The following is a 26,201-nucleotide window of genomic DNA, read 5'->3' as shown; positions in this document are numbered from 1 at the left end:
AATGACAGTAGGTGAAGAAAAGTAAAAAGACGATGTAAATCGTCATTTCCGTCATAATATCCGTCACCCATCAAAGCCATTATTTTCCCGTCCCTTAAGTTCAAATTCCGTCAGTTTTGACGGAATTTCCGTCCAGTTGGCGATACTGGTCTGTAATTTTTTCTGGGATCATACTTTAATATTTTACTACTAAATTTATACCCTTTTGATAACATGATAAATTCATGCGCAACGCAGTATGAAAGTGCTCATTGTTAAGATTCAATGCATCATAGACGTTGAGTGTTGGTGTCATTTAAAATGGGAAGAAATGAACTATTATATTAATTTTTTTAAAGTATAAGTTGAAATACAAAATGGGGTTGGGGAATTTTTATTACTGTACTGCCAGTATAGGAAATTAAAGACAAACACTGAAAATACCTTAGTTTTGTAGTGTGAAGTAGTAGAAACTCGATGTGATCACTGGGAGAGCTGTGGTAATAAAATAGGTTCCTTTCTTATGTAGGAAAATCGTCGTACTTGACGTCGTTGTGACGTTATTTGAGGTGGAGTGGGAGAATGATTGCAGTGTCGCCAACTGTGGTAACCATTCATATTATCTTACACACCTAACAAAACCTAACCTAACCTAACGTGCTACACACCTATTGTAACATTCCTAACCTTTAGCACACCTGTTGTAACATTCCTCACAGTTCCATTTCGTTTGCCGATATTGGTATCCCTGCTTCGCCTATATCCTGGAACTCAAGAGTCATCTAGTGAAGGTGAAGTGAAACTGCGACTCTGTTAATTACATTTCTGTGTTATCTGCAAGAATTATTGTGTCATTTTAGTGATAATTGCATTTATATTGTACAATAAAAACTGAAATGTGTCGTGGCTGAGATAAAAGTATTCTAAATTGATTTCCAGCGCCACAATCCTAGTGATAAACGTGTCAATATTCGTTAGGAGTCCGTTGGAAGTGACAGTAGAGTAATAAAAATTGACCTGGGGTTGTTCTAGGGGTCACTTTTTAAACTTATATTTTTTTATAATAGCTTACTTTAAGAACTCAAAAAAAATATAATTATACCGGTAATCTATTATATTGTACATAGAACTACGTTGGTTTCAGATTGATTTCGAGGAAGATATAACTTAAAAAATAATTTATTGAAGATATTCGCGGTGCGGCAGTGGTGTTAGTCTCGAGTGACAAGAAGCTGACCTTGGTAAGGCGAGCACGTGGAAGGGATGTGAAAGAGTTTTAATAGCTTGCAAGGCGCCCTCCAGCAACCCCAACAGTTTCTGTACCAACAAACGATCCAGTTGAGACTCTATAAGATCAGAAGTGTGAAGTGTTGCTGCAATCATGAGTGACTTGGTAAAACGAAGTTACAGTTACTGTTTTAATCCGTTCAAAGTACCTAAACACAGAAAAAGAGGTAAAATATTAATGCGTGTGACCTCTGCAATGCTTGTGAAACTGAAAATGCAAGACATAAACTTGTCATCTGATCTGAAAGTGTGTAAGAGTTGCAGTGTTAAAATTTCAAAACTTCCTAAGGAACAAAGTGCAAGTGAATTGTGTGCGCCAGGTAATAGTGATGTGAACGTGATAATAGAAAGTGTGTAGAGTCATACCACAGTCTAGTATATAGTCACGAAGCTCAATACGTAGTAAATATGCATCCATAGATAGTAGCTAACCACTACGATCTCTACTATCGCCTCAATACAGATAATGCGTAAAAGTACCTCCACAGTCTATTGTTTCCAGTACCCTCATAAACTCAAGCTTCGTGACTGTATATAGTAGACTGTGGTGATACCCCTATCTCTTCTGGTAGTTCAGTCAGTATCGTAGACGTAGAGAAACTAAATTAGAGCTTAGTGACGATTGGAGAATCGTCAATAAAGAAGAGAAAATTATCTAAAACAATAACCAAAACAAAAAATGCAGAGACACTTAAACATAAAAGATTTCGGTAATATCCTAGAAGACGGGCAAAATCCAACATGGCTGACGAAAACTACCAAAAACGTTTTGCCAACTATGAAGTTCAAATGTCACCAAACATCACAAAATCAAAGATGTAAAATCATTCATATTTTTTAAGAAGAACAAGCCCTTCAAAAAAATTAAAACATATTTAATTTTTCATCTTTGATTTTTATGGCGTTTGGTGGCATTCTAACTTCATAGTTGGCAGTACTTTTCTGACAGTCTTCGTTCGCACTTCATCCCCAAAAAATCACACTAAACACAAAACAAAACATAATAATTTATCACCTTATCAAATAAAATTCAATTCTCATTAACGTCTTCAACGACAACCACTTCACTTCCAGTATATGATACAGGCTTTAAGGCAATCTGAACAAACCATGCAGGGAACAAAGAACGAAACCAACACTTTGTCGTACAATCAACTTCGCATAAATAAACCATGTATTTACACAAAATGAAATTCTCTTTGAACATTTATTACACCTTAACTTGTACAGAAAATTCAGTAAATAATTCCTTTAAACCACACAAAAACAGTTTTATCAACATCCAACACAATTCTTATTCACCAGCGAAAGAACTAAACCAAAATCGACACACAGTTTAATACGTTATTCTAATTTCACACATCATTCACAAATATCATAAAATGACAAACTTTCAATAACTTTAGCCATCAGACACGACATAACACCACTCACATAAAACATCCAAGAACAACTAACAACGTCAGTATCCATTCAAAATTAGTGAAAATTCTAGAATAAATGATAATATAACCAATCAAATTAAAAGAAAATCACAGCGACACCTAGGTAAAAGTATAAAAAACTTACAACTAACATGCAAAAGTCACTAGAAGATTACTAACATTTAACTCTGAAATAAAATAGTTGGTAATACTTACTACAGTGAACCAAGTGCCCGTCTTCTATGAAATTACCGACTCCTTCCATGAAACAGACGACAGAATTCTCAAAATACAAATATTAACATTTTTTTTAAGTCGGTCCTGCAGTAAAATTCAACAGCATTTTATTATCACTACTCACATGATACAAATTTCAAAATAAGTAGCAGCAGAAAATGATATTTTTCCCATTCCTAATCCTAAATTGGGAAAAAGTTTGGTGACATAATAGAGAAGGTTGTTCAATTTTATAATTTTGATGATGTGAGCAGGGTTATTGCTCGTAAAAAGAATTTTGTTTCAGTTAAAGAAGTTGAAAAGAGAGCTCACAAACAGAAAAGATTAAGATTATATAATCTTAAGGATACATACCAGTGTTTCAAAGAGCAATATCCGGACATCAAAATAGGATATTCAAAATTTTGCGAACTGAGACCAAAGGAATGATTACTTCCTGGAACATGTGGCACACTCGCAGTTTGTGTCTGTGCTCATCATGAAAATGTAAAATGCATGATGAAATTAACGTTTCCCGTCTCTCTGCAAATTCAGAACCCATTCTCACTAATTGTAAAGACTGTCTGTCGCAAATAATCTGCAATCGGCCATCATTCAACTGTTATTTAAAGAAATGTGATGCTTGCCCGGGAACTGAAAAAATAACACAGTATTTACGGCAACTCTTTGATGAACATTCTGTAGAAGAAATTACCTATAGAGAGTGGATCGAACAAATTTAGAATCCCTGATATCACCAGTTGATGACTTCCTAGCCAAATGATCCAACAATCTATTAAACTTACTGCCTCACTCGTTTATAGCCCAGCAACAAAATTTGTTTGTAAGAGAGCACAAAGAAAAACTATTGTCTGGAAAGTGCATAGTGATATGTGATTTTTCAGAAAATTATGCTTTTGTTGTCCAAGATTCGGTGCAGGGAACCCATTGGAACAGTAATCAGGCCACAATCCATCCTTTTTTCGCGTACTACAAAGAGAATAATGTAATTAAACATAGGAATTTTGTTGCCATTTCACAAGATTTACAACATGATACCAGTGCTGTACATCTCTTTCAGACCAAACTAATACATTTTTTGAAGCAGGAATTGAAATTTCTAAACAAAATAGCATACCTGTTGGATGGATCGAGTGCCCAGTACAAGAATAAAACAAATTTTTTCCAAAGTATGTCACCACGAAGATGAGTGTGGGATTCGTGCTGAATGGCTTTTTTTGCTAAATCATATGGAAAAGGGCCTTGTGATAGCATCGGCAGTACTGCTAAGTGGCTTACTATGATAGCTAGTCTTCAACTCTGTATATGGGCTATTGTATATGAAATCGATCAGTAAAAAACATCATTTTTTTTTGTAGGGCCTACTCTAATTTTTTCCCTACTTATACAAGGTACTGAGGGGAGTGCATTTTCAAAAATATGCTATCGAAAGTCAAACGATTTTCGTATTATTGAGTGACACATTTAGCGTATTTTATAAATACAAGCCTCTTTCAGCACTCAGAACTCTGGAACCATTTACTGCAGAACATTGAACGAGAGCTTATTTTGAAGCTGACATTTGGTAGGTTATGTTAAGAAGTAATCCTTATTTTTTATTGCACACAGAGAGACAGATAATCTGATTTTACTTGCTTTTAGGTTTTTTGGCCATTTGTAAAAGTGTAAAAAAATATTGAGAAAAAACCTTGCATTATTAAGAGGGATTCGGCATTGTTTGCTTAGTGGTACAGCAATAAGTTCTGAGGGATTTAAATAGATTATTTTCACACGCCTAGAATTGAACGGTGCAGTACCGCACGCACTGGCCGAGAGCTGAAGGTAAGCGAGCGTTGGGCGTCATTTTGCTCCTCTGTTTATGAAAACCTGTGATAAAGCTAGCACAGCCATGACTGCTAGACGACACATCACACGTGTTTGTCACCTGGCCTTGCTTGTCTCGGCTACCTCCCGTCTCACAGTCAGCTGGTTAGTTCACGCGCGTACTATTTATTTTCTTTATTTGATATGTTCAGTACTTTCTTATAAACATACCATCAGTAAAAAAATATGTGTTTATTTGTACTTTCAAAGCGGAATCTAACTATATATTTTTAAAATATTTTTTTCCTAGCCAAAGGCGTCTTAATGAGGAAAAATACTAAATTTATCCATTTCCATAAAAAGTAAGAACATTTGTTTATATGTCAATATAAACTTTAATTTCTCAGCATCAAAATAAACCATCATTTTGATCATTGGGTGAAAGGATTTCGGAGGTACAACAGTTTAAATTTGCTAATTTTATGAAAATACGATAAATTTAAATATTTTTAATTTAAACACTATGAAGTTCTGATGCCTCAAACTTTGCACAAAGCATTGTATCACAGTTCTGTATGTACAAAAAAAAGTTTTATTGTATTCAGAAATTGTAAGGTCAATTTTCTCTATATTTCGGTCGATTTGAGATGGAATAGCTCGTATAGACCATATTGTAACATCGACTGTATAACTGTATTGTATAACTGGGCTGAGAATAACATTTCTAATATTGCTTTTAAATTTTTTACCATTAGCGAACACAAAAAACATAGCAATATTTTCTACTCAAGGTACCAATAAGCAAAAGTGGTGCGAGGTACCTTATAACTTCATTCTTTTGTTCCACTGGAAAAATCTCAGGCCATGATAAAGAACTATTCCCTTCAAAGTGAGAGCAAAGTGGTGGATATTAAATAGAATTGGTTGTAGGTGATTAGTTTTAAAAGTCCATTGTGTAAACTGTAGTTATTTTTACAAGTGTACATTTTACAAAAACAATATTTAAATACTGTACTTATATTACGTAAATTACGTGAAAGAGTGATATTCTGACCGTGGAACAGTGTAAAGTGGTCACACGACTCGTCTTTTAAGAAACCATGTCCGTATTTCTAATGGAGAAAAATACTTTCTTTTTCGGAAGTACTTTCGTATTTTTATTTGATCTAAAACTCGTATTTTACGAAATTACTTTTGCTGTAGTAATGTTATTTGTAGTAGTAGTAGTAATAATAATAATAATAATAATAATAATAATAATAATAATAATAATAATAATAATAATATATTAATAATAGTAATAATTTATTATTATTATTATTATTATTATTATTATTATTATTATTATTATTATTATCAAGCACTTGATATACTGGAATTCGCTGTCTTGCTTCCCAGTACAATGTCATTCAGATCTAACCACAATCACTTAGGCCTAATTTAAATGTTCTTTGTTCATATTGGGATAACTTTCATGACACAGAGGATACTGAAGATGAAAGTAATTTTATTTAATCTGCAAGGAAAATACTCGTCTTTTAAAGGTAAGCGTTCACTACATCGTATCGCACTCCTCGTACGAATCGCACGCAACGGATATTTTAAGTGCAGTGCGTTCACTGTAACGGCTTCACCTCATCGCCTCATCGGATTCCCCTATCAGCTGTTTAAAACATGACGTACGATATTGACATTACTGAAAGCAGAGGAGTTGAGGTTAGGTATATTAATTACGTCTGTTAGGGAATAAGAATTTGTAATTGCTTAATGCGTCTTAATTGAAGAGGAAGAAACGAAAAAAATATTGGTTACATAATATATTTGCAAGAAATGACTTGATTACTGTAATGGGAACGCCTCAAATTATATAATTCTTCGCAATTTTCTACACGCGAAATAAGTTTTCCGTCTGCCATTTTGGCGCGACACTGAACATGGCACAACTTAATAGTAATAGTTGACCAATTAAAATTGATTTATTAAAGAAGGCCATGATCGCACGCATCGGAAAAGTTCCCCATCCGAGAAACGTGGACGGATTTGCCGACAGGCGATGCGTCCGATACGATGTAGTGAACGCGATTACATAACAATTACAGCAAAGATAGTCTTTTTCCGATCCGTGCGATACGATGTAGTGAACGCTTACCTTAAGAAAGAACATCCGTATTTTTAGTGTAGGAAAATACTCTCTTTTGTTTATGAAAATACTCTCGTAGTTTTACTTGGTCAAAAATAGTTTTTTACGGAAGCACATTCGTATTTTTAGTGCTAATATATGCAGAGGATATGCGTATAGGCACCGTACAACCGTAAAGAATTTACGCAACATTGTCCCATTCATATACACGGGTTATTATAGTTACCGTGAGCAGTTTCGCTGTTTATATTTTTCATATGTTGCCATCACTGCTAAAGTGTCCTAGTGTAGTATTTGGGAACTCTTGTTAAGATGAAAATCGATTACGATATGGCTATCTGCTCATCTTACAGAATTACTCAACATTTGTATCTAATATCCAAAATTTCCTTTGTTACGATTATTACTCACAAAATCAATGGTCATAATGGGAAAAAATGCCTTCTTCAATGTTACAAGCAGTGGCGTATACTGGTTAAAGGGTTTGGGCTACCGCTGACCCTATTATTACACAAAATATATCTAACAATTACTTTAATTTTAATCACTATGGTAAAACTAATAATACAAAATTATTACATTATGTTATATTATAAACTTTTTCTTTTGTAATTTCCTTGGGCTACCGCCGGTAGCCCCGGTAGCCTGCAAAATACGCCCCTGGTTACAAGTGATTTGTATGCTCTCATGGTAGTATATAATGGTACCGTAGTGATCGGGATGAAATTCAGATACAAACTTCTGAGCTATTTATACCTGAACTCACACTTTCTGAAGTCGAAATTGCGATAGAAAATCTGAAAAAGTACAAGTCTACAGGTATCAATCAAATTCCAGCAGAATTAATATAAGAGGGTGGAAGCGCATTATCTAGCGAAATTTATAAGCTTGTACTTGCTATTTGGGAAAAGGAAATTGTACCAGAACAATGGAAGGTGTCTATAATTGTACCTATTTTTAAGAAGGGGTACAAGACCAACTGTAGTAACTTTAGAGGAATATCACTTTTGTTGACGTCGTACAAAATTTTGTCCAATATTCTTTTGAGAAGATTAACTTCATATGTAGATGAATTTATTGGGGATCATCAGTGCGGTTTTAGGCGTAATAGATCGAGTATTGATCAAATTTTTTGTATTCAACAGAAATTGGAGTAAAAATGGGAGTATAAGGGTACAATACGTGAGTTATTCATAGATTTAAAAAAGGTTTATGACTCGGTTAAGAGGGAAGTTTTATATAATATTTTTATTGAATTTGGTATTCGCAAGAAACTAGTTGGATTACTTAAAATGTGTCTCAGTGAAATTTATAGCAGAGTCCGTATAGGCCAGTTTTTATCTGCTGCTTTCCTATTCACTGCGGGCTGAAGCAAGGAGATGCTCTATCACCTTTACTTTTTAACTTCGCTCTAGAATATGCCATTAGGGTATGGCCACACGGGCTTCATTTGCAGCAAGTTTTCTGCGACAAACGTAGCTGGAATTATAGACTGCATTGAGTTAAATGCAAGTAGCCACATGGAGCAGTAAATGTAGCACGTTTGGCGCATCCCAAGGTCGTGTCGCAACTCGAATGGGTCCGGGTTCATTTCTTCTGCGACATTTACTGCTGTTGGGTGGCCACACATAGCGACATTGGGTGGCTACACGTGCAGCTACACATGTCGTTGCGATGTGTGGTGTGTCAGTATGTTTGTCATTTAGTTTAAATATTGTAGCCAGGTAATAATTTCTTGTAACCTGGACGTATTTGACTTCTCTGCTTTTAGTTTTCTTTGCATAATTGTTGCATCCGAACACGGCACAATGTGGCATTTTGTAGTTTTTAAATCATACGTAGGAAAATCTGTATAAACTTTTTTATATTCATTTCTTAATTTTACAATAATAATAATAATAATAATAATAATAATAATAATAATAATAATAATAATCAGCGATAGAGTCATTAATAAAGTGGTATTCGTGTGTCTCTGTATTCAACGAAAAACTTTCAAATATTTAAATATGCTGTAAAATTATTCTAAAAAAATTCCTTCTCTGTAGACAACCCGCACATATTAACAATCCTTTATTAGGGAAAATTAATTTTAGAAAAATAATAAAATAAAACTTAAAGGCAAGTGTCTGATTACATGCATGTATGCATGCAATGTGGGAAGTATATTGAAAGAATGAAGTTTAAAACGGTCTTTCAAATTAGATTTGTGGAGATTTTGTGTCTACATGGTGCGCCATTTTGAACGTGACCTTCACTACGTATATATAGTAATTAATATTAAATATCATTCTAGCATGCATTGCTTGAATACTTAAAGGCGAAAGAAACATTTAACCGTGTATATGCACCTTAACATCCATAGACTCAACATTCTCATCTGTGTTCCTGTTCGTTTGTGTGTGTGTGTGTACTACTGGGATGTGGAATTGTTATTACACGTGGTAGTAAATATATCAAAATAATTGACATATTGCATGTCAATTCAAGTTTCTTACTATTTTCTTTTTCAGTCGTGATGGTCGTGATCAAGATGGAACCTGATATCGACCCTCTGGCAAGCTATAAAACAGACACAGAAGAGGGAAATTCTTTATCACAGGTAATTTATATTGAGAGTAATTATTAATTACCGGTACTCTTTATTTTCTAAATACGTAATTTGTTATAATAAATCATGTGATGAAATAAAGCAACCTAGAAGTACCCTAGACGCAACAGCCCACACATGGACAAAGCCGACCAGGGTTCTATTCCACAAAGTATGGTGTTGTACATTACATATAAGTTATCTAGTAATTAGCACAACTACTAGTTTCTGTTCCACAAAAGAGTTTGAAAAACCTTGTATTTTGTGACTACATGCCTACAAATTACTGGTGAAGTTTATGATTGTGTTCCACAAAAGTACTAGTATTTGTATTTATTTTTTTATTTTAGTAGGTTATTTTACGACGCTTTATCAACATCTTAGGTTATTTAGCGTCTGAATGAGATGAATGTGATATTGCCGGTGAAACGAGTCCAGGGTCCAGCACCGAAAGTTACCCAGCATTTGCTCATATTGTGTTAAGGGAAAACCCCAGAAAAAACCTCAACCAGGTAACTTGTCCCGACCGGGAATCGAAGCCAGGCCACCTGGTTTCGCGGCCAGACGCGCTAACCGTTACTCCACAGGTGTGGACTAGTATATATGTAACTTATTAAATTATCAATATTCTCTACCAATGAGAGAAGACTAATTCATACACATACTAGTGCTATGGTATATTTATTTCATAATACTGAGATATATTTTGATAAATATGTTGTTTATATTTCCTTCAAAAGAAACAAAACCTTCTCTTTTGACACTATTCCAATAATTTTGCAGTGTATGAAATTTCATAGCAATTAAGTTTGGCGAGTAAAGTTCCTTATTAGCGGCATATAATCTGGGGAACTATAGTGGAGTATTATTCGGGGATTGCAAGAGAATATTATGATATAAAAGGAAGTAATTAAATAAACTGAAGTTAATAACATTACAGGGTTACCAAATTCACAGAAATATTGCGAATCTACGAATCTTTGCTGTATAGCCTATCTTAAAATACGATCTTACGGTTAATGGCACAAACATAAATTAATTCGACGAATGAAATACGAAGTTTTTTTACTTGGTTATTTAACCACGCTGTATCAAATATTAGGATATTTAGCGTCGATGGGATTGGTCATAGTGAAATGGTATTTGGCGAGATGAGGCCGAAGGTTTACCATACATTAATTGACATTCCATTTAGGACTGTGAGCATGGTAAGTCCAAATTATTGAACACTTATTGTTAGTATTGTTATGTATTATAGAAGTGTCGGAGAAATGGTTACGTGCTTGCCAGAAGCCACGCTAGCAGTGGGCCACGAGTCACCAACCATTTTCTCACATCACGTCATAATAATGTCTCTGTATTACAGAGCTGTTCTTTTGCATGCTGCGTTACAAGACATTTCACTCTGGAGTGTGTACACGTGCATTCATTGGCATGTCAATTTAATAACAATGGAGTGGGGAGAGATTGAAAATACAAGTTTTCAATGAACATCTGTATGTGCTGTATTTCATAATTAAGTTATTGTTTTCTAATGCCAGGCGTTTGACAATAAAGTCATTTGACCTCTTGCACTCCAATATTTTTCAAAGATAATATCATGGTCAGCCATTGAAGCACAGATATTGAGGTGTTCCGAATCCATTTCTTGGTTTGAGTTGCACAAAGGGCAGTTGGGGGACTGATATATTCCAATTCTATGCAGGTGCTTGGCCAAACAATCATGGCCTGTTGCCAATCTAAATGCAGCTACAGACGATTTTCGTAGTAAATCGGGAATTAACTGTGGATTATGATGCAGAGAATTCCATTTTTTCCCTTGGGATTGTGTTATCAAATTTTGTTTATTGAAGTCTAAGTATGTAGATTTAATAATTTTTTTCACAGAGTAATACGTAGATTTAGTAACAGGTCTGTAAGTAACAGTGCTGCCCTTCTTTGCTAAAGCATCTGCATTCTCGTTTCCCAGGATTCCACAATGGGATGGTATTCATTGGAATACAATTCTTTTATTGAGTGATATTAATTGAGAGAGCATTTTAGTTATTTTTGCTGTTTGAGATGAAGGTGTGTGTTTAGAGACTATTGATAGAATAGCTGCTTAGGAGTCTGACAATATAACTACATCCTTAAATTTATTGATGTGACATAGAAGATTCCTGAGACTTTTCACTTATTGCAATGATTTCTCCATCTAAACTTGTTGTTCCTTATTTAAGAGATCTATAAAGTGTGGTCCACACCTGTGGAGTAACGGTTAGCGCGTCTAGCCGCGAAACCAGGTGGCCCAGGTTCGATTCCCAGTCGGGACAAGTTACCTGGTTGAGGTTTTTTCCGGGGTTTTCCCTGAACCCAATATGAGCAAATGCTGGGTAATAAAGGCGGAATGTATGGACCACAGCTATGATGTGAAATCAGAGATAACATTTGAGGAAACTTCTGTGGAAATCGATTCTTCCATCGTGAAAAGTGAAACTGAGGTGAGTGTAGTTAATGAAGTATTGTATTTTGTATACTGCAGGAAGGAAATATATTCGGTCTATACACGACTGAAATAAAGGCGGAATGTATGGACCACAGCTATGATGTGAAATCAGAGATAACATTTGAGGAAACTTCTGTGGAAATCGATTCTTCCATCGTGAAAAGTGAAACTGAGGTGAGTGTAGTTAATGAAGTGTGCTGGTCGATAGTTCTCACTTTGATATTTACTGGCTAATGTGACTGCTACATTCAGTTGATCAGTGGCCTTCTAATCCCAAGGTTCGATCCCAGTCCAGGTCGATTGCATTTAAGTGTGCATAAATGCGACAGGCTCATGTCAGTAGATTTACTGGCATGTAAAAGAACTCTGAGGACAAAATATTCCGGCATACCGACAACGCTGATGTAACCTCGGCAGTCACGAGCGTCATTAAATGAAACATAACATTAACATTCAGGTGATCAGGGATACGAATATTGTTCTCTTGCTGACCATTTCTTCATCATCCTTCAGGAATTTACTTCAGACAATTATTCTGTTAGATATTGCGATACTGAACATTCACTAAATCATATCAATTTTGAATTTTTTTTAATTACGGTGACTGTATTTTCCACTTGCAGTACAAATTTAATTGACATCCTAGTTTAGAGTTGGGGTGAATCTCAGTTACATTTCAATTAATCCAGTGATAGCTGAGTAAACTTGTGGTTTGTGCCTGGTGTAGGAAATGCAATTAACGTTTCTTCTAGTTCTTTCTAATTTCTTTTGATAGCTATAGTCCACATGTTTGGTGTTTATGATTTGAGTGTCATTCTTATTTACTCTTCCAATTAACTTATTGTTTATAATATTGATACTTAAAATGGGATATTTCTTACATAATGCCATAATATTTGGTCTTTCTTGTTAAATTGCTTTGCTTTCTCAGCGAAATGTTTGACTTTTCATTGGGCTTAGTAGTATTTAATATCAAGTCTAGAACTTACGAGGCGTGTGCTTAAAGTAAGTTCCATTTTCAATTATAGCTGTCGCATCGCTGCAATCGTTATTTTGCGCATGCGTGTTTTCTTCTTAATTCCTCAGGCAAGCTGTGCATGCAGTTTCAGAGCTTCAGTGTGTGTGTGTGTGTGATTAGTTGTGATCAGTTGAAATGTTTAAAGTGATCGAGCACCCCGCCAACTGTGAGATGCGGTCTGTTATCCATTTCTTGAATGCGAGAAACATCAAACCAGCTGACATTCATCGTTAACTTTGTGAGGTGTATGGTGATGATGCCATTAGTGATGGAATGGTCAGAAGATGGGTTAGGAAGTTCAACGAGGGCCGCGTCTCTGTGCATGACGAGCAGCGTACCGGTCGGCCATCTTTGGTCAATGACGATTTGGTGCGTGCTGTCGATGAAAAAATTCATGAGGACAGGAAGTTCACAATTTCTTCGCTTTCCTTGAATTTTCCACAAATGTCTCCGAGTGTTCTCTACAAAATTGTGACAGATCGATTACGATATCGAAAATTGTGCTCATGATGGGTACCCAAGATGCTCACCGAGAAACACAAAACCAAACGAGCTTCCAGTGCATTGAGCTTTCTCACACGTTACAGTGGGCAAGGCGATGAGTTTCTTGACCATATCGTGACAGGTGACGAGACTTGGGTGTCTCACATGACACCTGAATCGAAGCAGCAGTCCATGGAATGGAGGCACACTACATCGCCAAGGAAAAAGAAATTCAAACAAACCATGTCAACAAGCAAGATCATGTGCACTGTTTTTTGGGACAGAAAGGGAGTCCTACTCATCGAATTCTTGGCTCGGGGTGAAACAATTAATAGATAAAACCTATTGTCAGACCTTGAAGACGCTCCGTCGCGCAATTCAGAACAAGAGACGTGGGATGCTGACTGATGGAGTTGTGTTGCTTCATGACAACGCTCGGCCACACACAGCTCGTGACACTCAAAATCTCATCTCGAAATTTGGCTGGGAACAAATTGACCATCCCCCTACAGCCCGGATTTGGCTCCAAGTGACTTTCATCTCTTCCTGCACCTCAAGAAGTTCCTCGGTGATCAACATTTTGATGGCGATGATGAAGTGAAAACAGCAATGCGGGAGTGGTTCGCATCGCAGGCAGGCGAATTCTACAATGAGGGGATAGAAAGACCTGTGCCACGACTCGATAAATACCTCAATAATGGTGGAGATTATGTTGAGAAGTAATTGAAATGTGGAGAATACAATGAAAAAAAATGGTTTGTAAATATCTTCCCGTTTACTTACTACACCCTTTTGGAACTTACTTTAAGAACACGCCTCGTATAAACTGCACTGTATTCATTCTTGAACAATTACTCCCCTATATCTTCGTTTAACATAATCTTTGCAGGAGGAGGTACGTGAGTTAAATAAACTTGAGGAGGTCAAATTGGAAGTAACGGCAGAAGAGGATGAAGTCTTAACTGACAGGTAAGTGAAGTGTGTGAAGTTTTCCTTCATTGGTTTCACTGCTTTAGTGAAATAATAATTACGAAGGATAGAAATTTTGTGATTAGTTTCAACTTCATTTTTATTCAAATGAATGCCTCAGTATTAACTGGCATGTCTACCTGTGAGTCTATCTTTATGTCTCTCTGTATGTTTGTCTATGTACTGTCTGTCTCTCCCTGTATGTCTTTATCAGTTTATCTCTCTATTTTTTCTGTCTCTCCGTCAAGTCTTTCTTTCATTTATCTGTCTGTGTGTGTGTGTTTGTGTACTGACTCTTCTATTTATAGTATTTTACTGATATAAGGTGTGATACATCTTGATTATACAACTTTTAATACTATATCAGTTCGGAATATGTATTATACGTAGTGTGTCTAAAAAGTTCGGTGAATGATGTCATATCTGAACGGCAACTTGGCGCACGTGCTTGCGCATGCGCATGGTTCTTCAGAGACTTGGAGAGAATCGATACACAGCATGCAATGCATGTGACTGGCAGTGTAAACAGACTGCGACCAGTTGAACGTAGTCAGTGTGAGAGGAAGTGTCACAGTGCAATGGAGCAACGTGTAAACATCAAGTTCTGCTACAAATTGGAGAAGACTGCAATGGAGACACATGGAATGTTGGTGCAGGTGTACGGGAGGGAAGCCGTGAGCAGAAAATATGTTTACGAATGGTTTAAACGCTTCCGTGAAGGGAAGGAAACAATTGAGGATGAGCCATGCTCAGGTCGGCCATCGACAAGCAGAACCCCAGAAATGATCGAGAAAGTGCGACAAATGCTGGCACAAGATCGGCGACTGACTCTAAGATCGATTGCGGAGGAATTGGACATTAGCAAGGACACGGTGCACACCATCGTCCGCGATGATTTGGGTAAGCGGAAGATCTGCTCCCGATTTGTGCCGCACAAGCTCACAGACGAGCAGAAAGCAAAACGGATGGAAACTTCTGGTGATTTCATTTCCATGTGTGACCAGGATCCATTGCTTCTAAAAACCGTCGTCACGGGAGATGAGACCTGGTGCTACCATTTCGATCTGGAATCAAAACGGCAATCGATGTCATGGTGTTCACCGACTTCCCCGCGACCAAAAAAAAAAAAGCCGTATGCTAAAATCCAAGGTGAAAACAATGTTGATCGCCGTCTTCGACAACAACGGCATCATCCACAAGGAATTTGTTCCTGCAAACTATTAATGCTGCATTTTACCAGTCCGTTTTGAACCGATTACTACAGCGTACCCGGCGGGTTCGGCCAGAGTTGCACAAGACTGGAAAATGGATGCTGCTCCATGACAATGCCCCTGCACACTGTGCGATCCGTGTTCGCCAATTCCTGGCTCAGAAGATGGTAACTGTTCTTGAACACCCTCCATACTCCTCTGATCTCGCCGCCTTCAAGCGGGGAAACAGGAAAAAGTCCGCAGGAGCCAGATCAGGGGAGTACGGATGATGTTCAAGAACAGTTATCATCTTCTGAGCCAGGAATTGGAAAAGTTCGGTGAATGGTATCAGAAAGCAAAAAAACAAAGATACAAACAAATTTTCTTTATTGCCCTTCAAAATAGTCGCCACCCGCTACAACACACTTTTGACAACGTTCATACAGCTTCTGGAAACTATCAGCAAAAGCCTCCTGTGGAATCGATCGCAGAACGGCTGTCACACGATCTTTGATGGCATTCACATCCGCAAAACGTTCACCTTTCAGGAAGAAGTCCGCAGGAGCCAGATCAGGGGAGTACGGAGAGTCATTGTCATTCAGCACTCGGCCAATGTGTGCGGTACTGCGCCGTTCAAGTCTAGCCATGTGAAAATAATCTATTTAATACCCTCGAAACTTATTGCCGAGCCACTAAGCAAACAATGCCGAATCTCTCTTAATAATGCAAGTTTTTTTCTCAATATTTTTTTACATTTTTACAAATGACCAAAAAGCCTAAAAGCAAGTAAAATCAGATTATCTGTCTCTCTGTGTACAATAAAAATAAGGATTACTTCTTAACATAACCTACCAAATGGCAGCTTCAAAATAAGCTCTCTTTCAATGTTCTGCAGTAAATGGTTCCAGAGTTCTGAGCGCTGAAAGAGGCGTGTTTTTATAAAATACGTTAAATTTGTCTCTCAATAATATGAAAGCTGTTTGACTTTCGATAGTATATTTTTGAAAATGCACTTCCCTCAGCACCTTGTATATGTAGGGAAAAAATTAGAGTATAAAAAAATGCGAGGTTTTTTACTAATCGATTTCATATGGAATAGCCCATATGCACCCATGGATAGTTGGTGACCACTAGGAATGCTACTATCACCTCATTACAGACAATGCGAAATAGTACCTGAACAGTCTATTGTTTCTAGTACCCTCATAAACTCAAGCTTCGTGACTGTATATAATAGACTGTGATGATACCCCTATCTCATCTTCTGGTAGTTCAGTCAGTATTGTAGACATAGACGTACAGAAACTTAATGAGAACTTAGTGACAATCTCTAGCCTGATATCCATTCTTAAATTACTTTATACCCTTATATAAATCTCGAATGTTTTTATTCTTACTATTTGTTTCTACCTCATTCAGTTTTTCCTTCAAGTAATCTCTCTATTTATTCCTAAGTGTACGATTTGCTTCCCGTCTTTCATTGAAATAATTATCTCTGTTCTCCTCAACTGGATCCTGTAAGATTTTCAATTTTGCCTGTTTCTTTCTTTCTTCTACCATGCAAAAATGTTCATCAAACCACGGTTTCTTTTTCTTATTTTCATAATAACCTATGCTCTGCTCAGCTGTAATTTTGATACTACCTCTAATATTTTCCCACACACTATTAACATCTAACTCTTTCTCGAGTTTTTTAATGAATCGGAAGGAAATTGGACATGCGATTTCATTTAAAGTTTATGGTTATGTTATTTTGGAATTAGGAAAGAAATGTAGAAGCACAATACATATTCAAGGCACCAAATACTATACAGTCTAAATTTCATGTTATTTTATTCGTCAAAATAATAGAAATACAAATTATATCATGTTTTGACATGAATTTAACATACACTTCTTTTTTTCTACATCTGAACAAGTGCAAAGAAATATACTTTTTATCACTATGCTTACTGCTAGGAAAATGTGTACCGTATTCCATTGTATCATACACAGACAAAACTTTAAGTGGATTCTGATCTTAACAGTCTGTTTTCTACTTTTATTGACGACGTAATTAACCCTCACAACCTATATGGGGTTTTTCGACCCCGTACTTTTTACATAGGCTTGTAATTTGGCAGAATGTAGTCCTGTTTACACAGTATTTTAGATATACTTCTTTTATATTCTCTAAATTAGTTTATATGTTCTTTTTTTCACACATTTATTTGTAATGGAATTTATTTTATTTCGTTTTCTTCATCTGAAGTTAATTAATTTAAATGCTTTTATGACTCTGTAATATAGCTCCAAGTGTTGACATAATATGCAGCTGGCACTTAAATGCAGTGTTGTAACAATGTCTTTTGAAGGAAATAGATAAGGCAGAAGACAACCAAAATCTAAAATGATAAAGATGTGACTACGGCACTGTTCAAGTACGAAGGACGAGAAAGTCAATCAACAGTGTGAGAACTGCCACAAATATATCTGCAAAGAACACTCGAAATTAAAAGCGATATAAAGTGCATGTGAATCATAAGGAAGGGGCACTGACTTAAAAGAAATGTGCGCGTATTCAGTGAATAAACGTTGTATACTTTTTTTCCTAATTTCGAATAAACACAAATTGATTTCAATTAAAATAAATAAGATTCTTTTACACAAGATATAATTACTTGAAATAATTATAATTTATTCTCATCTGTATTATATGTATTATAACTGTATTACCACAGTCTAGTATATACAGTCACGAAGCTCAATATGTAATAAATATGCATCCATAGATAGTTGGTAACCACTAGGATGACTACAATCACCTCATTATAGACAATGCCAAATAGTACCTGCACAGTCAATTGTTGCCAGCAACCTCAATAACTCAAGCTTCGTGACTGTATATAGTAGACTGGTATTATCTCAACATGTAGTAAATAGAAATTTAGTGAAATGTTTCTTATAATAGAGAAAAAAAACACGATAAAAATATAAATAAATGTATAATTATTATAAATTATATAGCATATAATATGACACACATAAAATAATAATAAGACAACATAAATTTAATTTAAAAAATGTCCTAGGACAGAAAAGACCGCAGGTAGTTGTAATTGTAGATTTGATAGGCTGTGAAGGTTATTCAAACATATAAGAATTATTGGATAGATAGGAAGACGAGCAGTGGAGAGTAGGAAAAGAATGCAGATTTCATAAGTGATGAAGTTTCGTTTGAAATAGAATTAGGAGTATGGGTATTTGTGGTAGGTATTTACAACACGCATATCAAAGATAAAAAATGTAATTATACTGTAGTGTTCACTTTTTTATGGCACATCTTCCATTGATTTAAATGAAAGCCTAGAATTCTTCAAAAGTCTGTTGTTTTCTTCAGATCCTTAATTTTGGTTTTGTTTTGTTCATAAAAGTTCCCTAATTTGAGGAAATTTGCTTAAATCTGGAATCACTGTTCCTCTGCGTCGCTCTTTTTTTTTTAACGTAAACTGCTATCACGGCTTCCTTGATCACCTCATCTTGAACATTGCTCCGAAATAAAGTTGCAATACAAACCCTTATTATTCCTATTACTCTGTATTGATGTTGGAGATGTGGCTAATGCTACCGCCTGACAGCTGAAACAAGAACCTCAATCCATCATATTCTTCCACAAATGTAAGTATACTATTTCATTGTATTCTGTCAAAGCGTAAGTTACATGGTCCATTCTTCACGAACAGACTTTGGCCCGAAGTTCCAAACAAAGATAGGCCTACAACTTTTGGAGTACCAAACAACATCCACACATTTTCCGCCTGCATTCTAATCCATCTCTGATTCGTGATATACATCTGCTCATAGTGGAGGAATCTATTTATTCTTAGCACTCTTGTATAAAATTCGGAGAATATGAAGACTTATTTACATTTGAAAGTTTTATTCTATGCTGTGCTATTGTTTCGGTATATTGTTGAATTGCTAGTAAAGAGTCCGGCAATTAGCGTTTCCCATTTTCAAACTACCACAACTGCTTTATTGTTTAAAGAAATTACAAACAGTGGACACTGTTAGGCACGTTATAGTCTTGGACTTACAGATTAGCCTATTACCTTATTTTTTTAATTACATCCTTAAGATGCTCGCCATTAATGCCAATACATTGTTGTAATCTTCTTTGTACACTAACCATTTCTCTCTGCAAACTGTCTGACGTGACACCAGCATTTCTTACGAATTTCATTTTTGAAGCTGTTGATACCAGGGACTCTACGAGCGTAGACCTTAGCCTTCAGTACCCCCACAAAAAGAAATCTAATGCGGTGAGGTCTGGGGATGCGGAAGGCCTTTGACTGTCATCGAATCTGGAGAGAAGTCGCCCGGGGAAAGCAGCACGCAACGTGTTCATTGAAAGATGTGCCATATGTGCTGTTGCTCCGTCCGTTGAAACCATAGGATCTCAATGTACCAGTTACGACGTACCAACTCTGACACATTCAGAATTCGGGAGTGCTTTGTCATTGAACGACACGGACTCCTATGCAAAGCCAGTCTCACATGTTCAATATTTTCAGGTGTCCGCGCTGTTTTCGTGCGAACACGAGATTTGTTTTGAACAGATCCGAATTCACGCCACTGGCTTATTCATCAACTGATTATTTTTGATGACGGTGCAATTCTGTGTTGTCGATTATCGCCAAATATCCCCTGAAACTCTCGCTGTACTGCCACAATTGAGTTGCTTGATAAATAATGTTCTACTTAGAAAATATGCTGCAGCAAAGGCCAAAGTTCTATTCCTAACTAAATCCAAGACCATGCTAGATCCAATCTCTATGATCAAAGAAGAAAATCACAATCATCATTAAAAATCAGTCTTGTTACCAAACGCTCGTGTAAGGACAATGAAAGCAGTAGCACCAAGAATTGACATTTTAGCAAAAGAGGTCGCTGCTTCGAAGTTCAGTACAGAATTTGTAATAGTTACATTAGCATTGGCCATGAAGGTCGTTCGGATCTGAAAGAACATCTTGAGTCAAAGAAGCATTAAGTCAAAAAGTAGGAGAGACTTTTGTACCTTCAGCATAGTGTACCTTTGAACATTTGTTGTTTTTTAATTTTTGCTGCTGCCTAGAGGACTCAAACTGAAGTAGATTGTAGAGAAAGCCGCTAAGTTGCTCACGTTAGTCTTTTGGTTTAATTTATTGCAAAGTGTGAGTTCTGTGGACAAAACAAGTTTTTCTAGTCCCAAAACTAAATATTTCGTTCATTGATCTATGTTTTCTAATACCAAATCAAATTGTATTTGTTACTATCAATCAAGTACAGCGTGTTTATCATCTGGTGAGTAATAATAACATATTTTAATTTCCATGATTTATTCGATCTCTAGTTTTGGAAGCCAGATTACAGTCTACACAGAACAGACAGGCAGATCATTTCAAACACGTTACAAAGAACACATCACAGCCATAACCAAATCACAAAACACTCCCATATATGCAGAACACATCACAAACACCAACACACCTACAGCAACATAGACACAGATATGGAAATTCTACATCTCCAACCAAAAAACCAGAAACTAAACACACTAGAACAATACGAAAACACACCCGTATCAAATCCTCAACACACAACTCAGTTTCAGAACACACACTTTTTGACTCCACTTTACACTACACAAACACACCCCCACAGGAAACGTAATAAACAGAAGGCGCAAAGACCACCCAGTTCTGGTGATGGCCCACAGGCTGAAACTAGTCAACAAGATAACATAGTTCATTAACACGTGAAAGCATATTACTTTCTATTCTTAAGTTTCTGATTAATTTTATTTTTCAGTTTTGATGGACGTGTTCAAGATGGAACGTGAGATCGACTGTCTGGAAATAGAAGGCTGTAATAACACAGATATACAAGAGCAGAAACCTTTATCTGAGGTAGCCTATATTGATTTTGATTACTAATTACCATATATTTTCTAAATGTGTAGTTTATAACAATATATAATGCTGCAGAAAAATCGTTCTAGAATAACCCTTGGCGCAACAACTGACACAGGGACAAGGTCAACCAGCCAACTGCTGGCCTATCCTCCGCATACCTCAAGAATGATGCACTATCATCCAGCCAGTAGAGGAGTATCTTATGGTCATCACGATGATCCCTTCAGCCATTTTATTTAGTCCACAGAACCAGATTTCGCCAGCTATTGTAGCTGCTCATATTCATCAGAATGTTCGGTGGACTCCGATATCATACAGTTGTTGAAATTTCATGACAATTTCGTGGAGTTTCTTCCCTGATGAAGGCACATCGCTGTTGCGCCTATGTTGCTCCATAAATCTTGGCACTCGTATTTTTTTTTTTTTTTTTTACTGTGGTCATAGCTTTCAGTTATGGATTAAGTAGCGTCCCTGGGAACTTGTTTCAATGTAGTAATGTAGGCAAAAGGTTCACCACTGTGCTGTAGTAGTTAGCATGCCTGACCATCAATTGAATGGGCCTAGGTTTGAATTCTGGTTGAGACAGATTACCTGGTTTAGTTTTTTCTTGGGGTGTCCTACAACCCATTAAGAGCAAATGCTGGGTAACTTTTGGCGCTGGACCCTGAACTCATTTCGCCGTTATTATCATCAGCATCTCACTCAGACGCTGGAAAACTATAGTGGACTATATAGTCCACACCTGTGGAGTAACGGTCAGCGCGTCTGGCCGCGAAACCAGGTGGCCCGGGTTCGATTCCCGGTCTCGGGGGAAGTAACCTGGTTGAGATTTTTCGTGGGATTTTCCCTCAACCGAATATGAGCAAATCCTGGATAAATTTCAATGCTGGATCCCGGATACATTTCACTGGCATTATCACCTTCACCTCATTCAGAAGCTAAGTAATCTAAGATGTTGATAAAGCGTCGTAAAATAATCTACTAAAAAAAACTATTTATTTTTTTTAGTTATTTAACGACGCTGTATCAACTACGAGGTTCTTTAGCGTCGATTACATAGCGAGATGGTATTTGGCGAGATGAGGCCGATAATTCGCCATAGATTACATGACATTCACCTATGGTTGGGAAAAACCTCGGAAAAAACCCTACGAGGTAATCAGCCAAAGTGGGATAGAATCTGCGCCCAAGCGCAACTTCAGACCGGCAGGTAAGCACCTTAACCAACTGAGCCACGCCGGTGGCAACTATATATAGTTATATATGTACACATACACGAGTGTCATTTCATAAGTCGTGGCTGCAGGAATAGAATTTCACTATATGTGATTGGAGGTCACTGGAATGTGCTTCGCAATGCTAGTACGAAATTGGGTCTGGGTACAGGAGGCAATGGGTAAGGGAAATTGAGAAATGCATAAATAGAAATCATTGTTTTATTATGCACAAAAGGAAACAAAGTACATTATTCACAGTTAACACCCTTCAAAATAATCCCCCAAGGCTTCCACTCATCTTTGCCAACGATGATGCAATCTTTGAATACCATTGGCTTTGTGCGATTCGTCTATACACATAGACATTGTCCAAACACTGTTAAGATGTCCCCCCTGTTTGCAAGCCGCTTCCCACACAGCGGTTTTTTCAATTGCGGAATGAGATCAATTTCGCATGGCCTGAGATCAGGCGACTAGGGAGGATGTTCCAACACATTATCACCCAATGCTTTTCGTAGCTCAGAATGACACTGGCCAGCATTTCTGCCACGAAAAACTGCTATTTTCACGAATAACTGCTGTTCAACTTTACTTATATACATAGTATATCATACTAAATGTTGCGTGTGCTGTCAACTGGCCACTGGTGCACACAGAAGCAATCTGGCGATGGCATCCCGTACAGTGTACAACATGTTTTCAAATGTGTATAATGAACTAACCACATTTTCGGTTATTCGAAAGACATAACATAGTTGCCATGACTTATGAAATGACCCTCGTATATAGTCAGAAATGTCAGTGGGTGCAAATAATTTCTGCTTCAATCAATATTAAACAGAATAACTACTATTTCCTGCTGTTGATTCTCAGGAGAAACTTATAATACAATAATTAATTTTAAAACATATTTTACATTTCCCTTAAATCGATCTTTTTTAATGGCACAATAGTAATTCTGAAGTGAAATGTATCTATGACCCTACAATTGAATACTTTAGGGATTATTATCATATACAAGGATAGATTGAAGTATTTGGATTATTGTTCAGAGCAAAGAGAACAATTCCAAAATTCTCAGTTGAATGTTTTAAGTCTTTTGGAAATTCTTTAAAAGTTTTGAAAATTATTGCTCTAGACATAATGAAATATTCTGTTCAGCGTTTACGTAATCACCTGTACACCTAAATTTCTTTATATTGTATGTGATTACTAATAATTATTATTATTCCATTTGAAAATAATATAGTCATAACGCAAATCTTTATTTTTATTTTATTTGTTTAGTGTGCTGTGTCTTTTGGCAACTCTTACTGAAGGGCAGCTATCCTTGTGGGATTTATATATATGTGGAAATATAAAATGATTAAGGATGTACTTGAACATAACAATATCGTGTTATAGAGCTATTCTTCTTCATGCTGCGTAACGAATCTTTTCACAGATATAGTTGTGATATTGATTTTGGAGTGGTATACGTACATTCTTTAACATCAAGATTAATAATGATGGGGTGGACAGACTATAGAAAGGAACACTGGTTTTTCGTGAACAACCACATATGATAATATATTACCTATTATTTTGTTCTATTTCTTGCAGGAAGGAAATATATTGGATCTACACATTACTGAAATAAAGATGGAATGTAAGGACCACAGCTACGATCTGAAAACAGTGATGACATTTGATGAAACACTTGTTGCAATTGACTTTCCCATTGTGAAGTATGAAGCTAAGGTGAGTGCAGTTTATGAAATGAGTTGGTCGGTATTTCTCCCTCTGTTATTATCAGGCAACGCATTTTCTTTCCCAAACATACAACAGATCGAGTAGTTTCTTCTGGTAACTACATTTGTTACGTTACGTGGATACGTAAGCAAGGTAGAATTGCAAGCAGGTATGCATGGAGTCATTAAATAATAATGATGTAATGTAATATAAATATGCCCCTGTAACGTCATATGACGTGGAAGCAATATTTTCTTAGTTTAAACAAATTTTATGTGATGTTTGTAAAAGATTTGCATTTCATAACCTCAGAATATAGTTTTCGTTCATTGCAACGGGATAGGTTTTGATAAATGAATTATTTGAATATATAGTGTGAAATATAAATACTGATAATTTGTGTATTGATTTTTGTTATTATTATTTTGTCTCTGTATCGTCATGTGACGTAGGAAGAACATTTTTTTACCTTAAACAAATTTTTACTGGCACTTATAGTAAAAGATATGAATTTCACAGTATCAGAATATGCAGTATATGTATTCGTTCACGGTAACGAAATTGATTTCTTTAAATGAATTAATTGAATATATTTTATATATAGACTATTTACAGTTAATGTGTATCATGTTTACTATTATTTTCTGTAATATATATACACATTAACTGTAAATATTCTATATATAATATATTCAATTACTTCATGTAACGAAAACAACTCTGTTACTGTGAACAAAAACATATATATTCTCAGATTATGAAATTCATATTGTTTACTGTAACAACCAGTAAAAATTTGTTTTAGCCTAGAAAATGTTCTTCCAACATCACATGACGCTACAGAGACAAAATAATAATAACAAAAATCAATATACAAATTATCAATATTTATATTTTACACAATATATACAAATAATTCGTTTATCAAAACCTATCCCATTGCAGTGAACGAAACCAAATAGTCTGAGGTTATGAAATGCAAATCTTTTACGTACATCACATAAAATTTGTTTAAGCTAAGAGAATGTTGAATAATTTCGAGGGAAAAATTGTTCCGGGGCCGGGTATCGAACCCGGGACCTTTGGTTAAACGTACCAACGCTCTCCCAACTGAGCTACCGGGGAACTCTACCCGACACCGATCCAATTTCTCCCTCTATATCCACAGACCTCAAAGTGGGCTGACAACCATCAAGCAACCAACATTGAATGCACACTAACTCTGTGTGACTTAAATTGTGGTTTTCTGTTACGTACAGTGACGGGTATTATGCAAATCAAGCTTTCAGGTATAACTCCCTGTAAAGTTAATTTGAATAATTTCGAGGGAAAAATTGTTCCCTCGAAATTATTCAAATTAACTTTACAGGGAGTTATACCTGAAAGCTTGATTTGCATAACAGAATGTTGTTTCTACGTCATATGACTTTACAGGGGCATATTTATAATACATTACATCATTATTATTTAATGACCCCATGCATACCTGCTTACAATTCGACCTTGCTTACATATCCACGTGACGTAACAGATGTAGCTACCAGAAGTAACTACTGCATCCTCTCTACGTTTGGGAACGAAAATGCGGTGACTGCTTATTATATGCTGGCTGATATGACTGCTAGATTCAGGTGACCAGAGGATACGATTTTTGCTGTCATTCTGTCCATTTCTCCATCCTTTATCATTCCTGAATCTTTTCCACCGCAATATTA

The 26,201-nt window shown here is 36.2% G+C and overlaps 1 protein-coding gene across 4 annotated transcripts in view; it reads left to right on the top strand.

Annotated features, from left to right (window-relative positions):
- The window catches only part of LOC138691592 (oocyte zinc finger protein XlCOF6-like), a 145,855-nt gene that overhangs the window by 73,916 nt on the left and 45,738 nt on the right, over nucleotides 1-26,201 (top strand). Inside the window, exons 5-9 of one of the 4 annotated variants that reach the window (XM_069813719.1) lie at nucleotides 1,124-1,586; nucleotides 9,384-9,472; nucleotides 11,982-12,119; nucleotides 14,336-14,415; nucleotides 17,960-18,581. In XM_069813719.1, coding sequence (XP_069669820.1) covers nucleotides 1,361-1,586; nucleotides 9,384-9,472; nucleotides 11,982-12,119; nucleotides 14,336-14,415; nucleotides 17,960-17,966 — 540 coding nt within the window. In that variant the 5' untranslated portion in view covers nucleotides 1,124-1,360 and the 3' untranslated portion in view covers nucleotides 17,967-18,581. Of the gene's footprint in view, nucleotides 1-1,123; nucleotides 1,587-9,383; nucleotides 9,473-11,981; nucleotides 12,120-14,335; nucleotides 14,416-17,959; nucleotides 18,582-18,925; nucleotides 19,263-21,434; nucleotides 21,533-22,555; nucleotides 22,749-24,357; nucleotides 24,496-26,201 lie in introns of those variants that run through there. The other 3 variants (XM_069813713.1, XM_069813712.1, XM_069813714.1) reach the window with 3 other exon arrangements.

This window comes from Periplaneta americana, chromosome 16, assembly GCF_040183065.1.
Source record: "Periplaneta americana isolate PAMFEO1 chromosome 16, P.americana_PAMFEO1_priV1, whole genome shotgun sequence".
NCBI lineage: Eukaryota > Metazoa > Arthropoda > Insecta > Blattodea > Blattidae > Periplaneta > Periplaneta americana.
This window is presented reverse-complemented; position numbering and strand designations above follow the sequence as displayed.